Raw genomic sequence first — 1892 nt, 5'->3', positions numbered from 1 at the left:
TGACGGTCCTTGGGTGCACGCCTCCAATGGTCGATATGCCTCCATTTTCGTAAACATGTATGTGGGAATTGTCCCCAAGGATGACCTCGCTGCCCCTGACCTCGCAATGGACAAGCACCGATATGAGATTTCCCATGGTGCCCGAGGGCACGAAGAGAGCGGCTTCCTTCCCCATGACCCTCGCCATCTCGGATTCGAAGCGGTGGGCGGTGGGGTCGGAGCCCAAAACGTCGTCCTCCACATCGGCGCTCGCCATGGCAGCTCGCATCGCCTCCGTGGGCTTCGTGACGGTGTCAGATCGGAGGTCTACTCTTCTCATCACCATTGTCTGATGTTGTTCATAGACGTCAAAATTTTATCCAGCAAAAACAATAAACAGAACATTTCATCAAAATACACTGAGAAATTAAAACAAAATTCCTAAATTATCCAGCAAGTTTACAAAATAAACTCTATCGCAAGAAGCAGAGAGCCCGATTCAGCATCAGCAGCCCGGTCGCAGCCGTGCAACCAATGGGCTACATACCTCACTCACATTGAGAAAATCTTCATCAATGGTCCGGAAAGGAAAGTCCAGTCCAACAATCCAATGGCCAGAAAACCGCATATTGGCAAGATTTTCCCGTCGAATTCAATACAAAATAAGTACATAAATAACTAGAACTCTCCTTCTTCTCTGATAAAGATAAAATCAACAAAAATCTTCCTTTATTTCTTCCAAAAATAGAACGAAGAATCTTACCTTCTGGTCTTAAACCCCACCTCGATAAAACTTTTTACACTTGCCTCCTTCTCTTTCGGAGAGAAGGCAGATTCTCAAACACCCACTAACACGAACACCCAACCCCAAAATCCGGAATTGTACCGAACCCTCCTCCAAAGATCCCACCTTTGGCTCAAATCCGAACCCCAGAAAACGCGAGAAGAGGGAGAAAAAAGAAGCAAAAATCTCGGAGAGCGCCCCTCCACACGTCGAGCAAGGTCGAGAAGCCTCTCCACCACTCCTTGCTTTTAAAAACCTAACCCTAAGATTCCATGGAATCCTCGTTTGGATGCACCTCAAAATTCTGGAATCCTCTTCATTATTTTCCATCTAGCTTCCTCCATCGCCATCCTTCGGTTGGCATGAATTGATAACGTCGTGTTGGGATAGGAAAGCCAAGAGATATTTTCGTCCGGACGTCCAAAGACCAAAGTAGAAGGCGGCCATGATATCAATATAACGCCGACTTCTTCAAATAACGGACCCCGTTTGACCGGAGAAAATAACGATATTGCTCCTCAAAACATCGCTATTGAAGGTTCTATTTTCTTCTTTATCGTTTCTATATAATACTTAGAACTATAACGAAGGTCTCAAAAATACGTTGGAGTAGCCATAGCAATGCTACGTTAAAATACGTTGGAGTAGCCATAGCAATGTTATGTTCATTGTTATTCTAAACCTTTTGGCAAGTTTTCAGACATATAATTGCATGTTAATAAATACACACTGTCTTATTAAAGTATGGATTTTGCGTACACTAGATATGAAGGATGTGGTTCCCGTCGTATATCAGTTTAGCACCCATCATAGAATATACAAGAAAGAAGAGAATTCTATTTTGACATTTTATGGCAGCTAAGAAGCAGCATTTATCTGCCAAAGAGTTTCATTAGAAAAGCCTAGATTCTTGTCATTCTGATCAGCAACAAAGGCAACATTGAATTGACCAATAAAATAATTGACAATTATAGTGGGGAGCCCGATGTAACATCTTGTGGGAAATGTACCTCAGCGCCCTGCATTGATCTTTGACACTGACGTTTGGATCTTATGCATTGTTACTATTGCTGGGTGTTGCCGTCAAAATCCGGCCTGACCACGAGGCGCTTGGTCTCGAGGCGTATCG

At 43.7% G+C, this 1892-nt stretch overlaps 1 protein-coding gene across 1 annotated transcript in view; it reads right to left on the bottom strand.

The window, feature by feature from the left end:
- Positions 1 to 1892, bottom strand: part of LOC140856989 (low-specificity L-threonine aldolase 1-like) — a 2196-nt gene extending 304 nt beyond the window's left edge. The window contains exons 1-2 of the mRNA XM_073255188.1: positions 1774 to 1892; positions 5 to 328 (exon numbers count right to left, since the gene is read on the bottom strand). Coding sequence (XP_073111289.1) covers positions 5 to 328; positions 1774 to 1788 — 339 coding nt within the window. The 5' untranslated portion in view covers positions 1789 to 1892. The remainder of the gene's footprint in view (positions 1 to 4; positions 329 to 1773) is intronic.

This window comes from Elaeis guineensis, chromosome 4, assembly GCF_000442705.2.
Source record: "Elaeis guineensis isolate ETL-2024a chromosome 4, EG11, whole genome shotgun sequence".
NCBI lineage: Eukaryota > Viridiplantae > Streptophyta > Magnoliopsida > Arecales > Arecaceae > Elaeis > Elaeis guineensis.
This window is presented reverse-complemented; position numbering and strand designations above follow the sequence as displayed.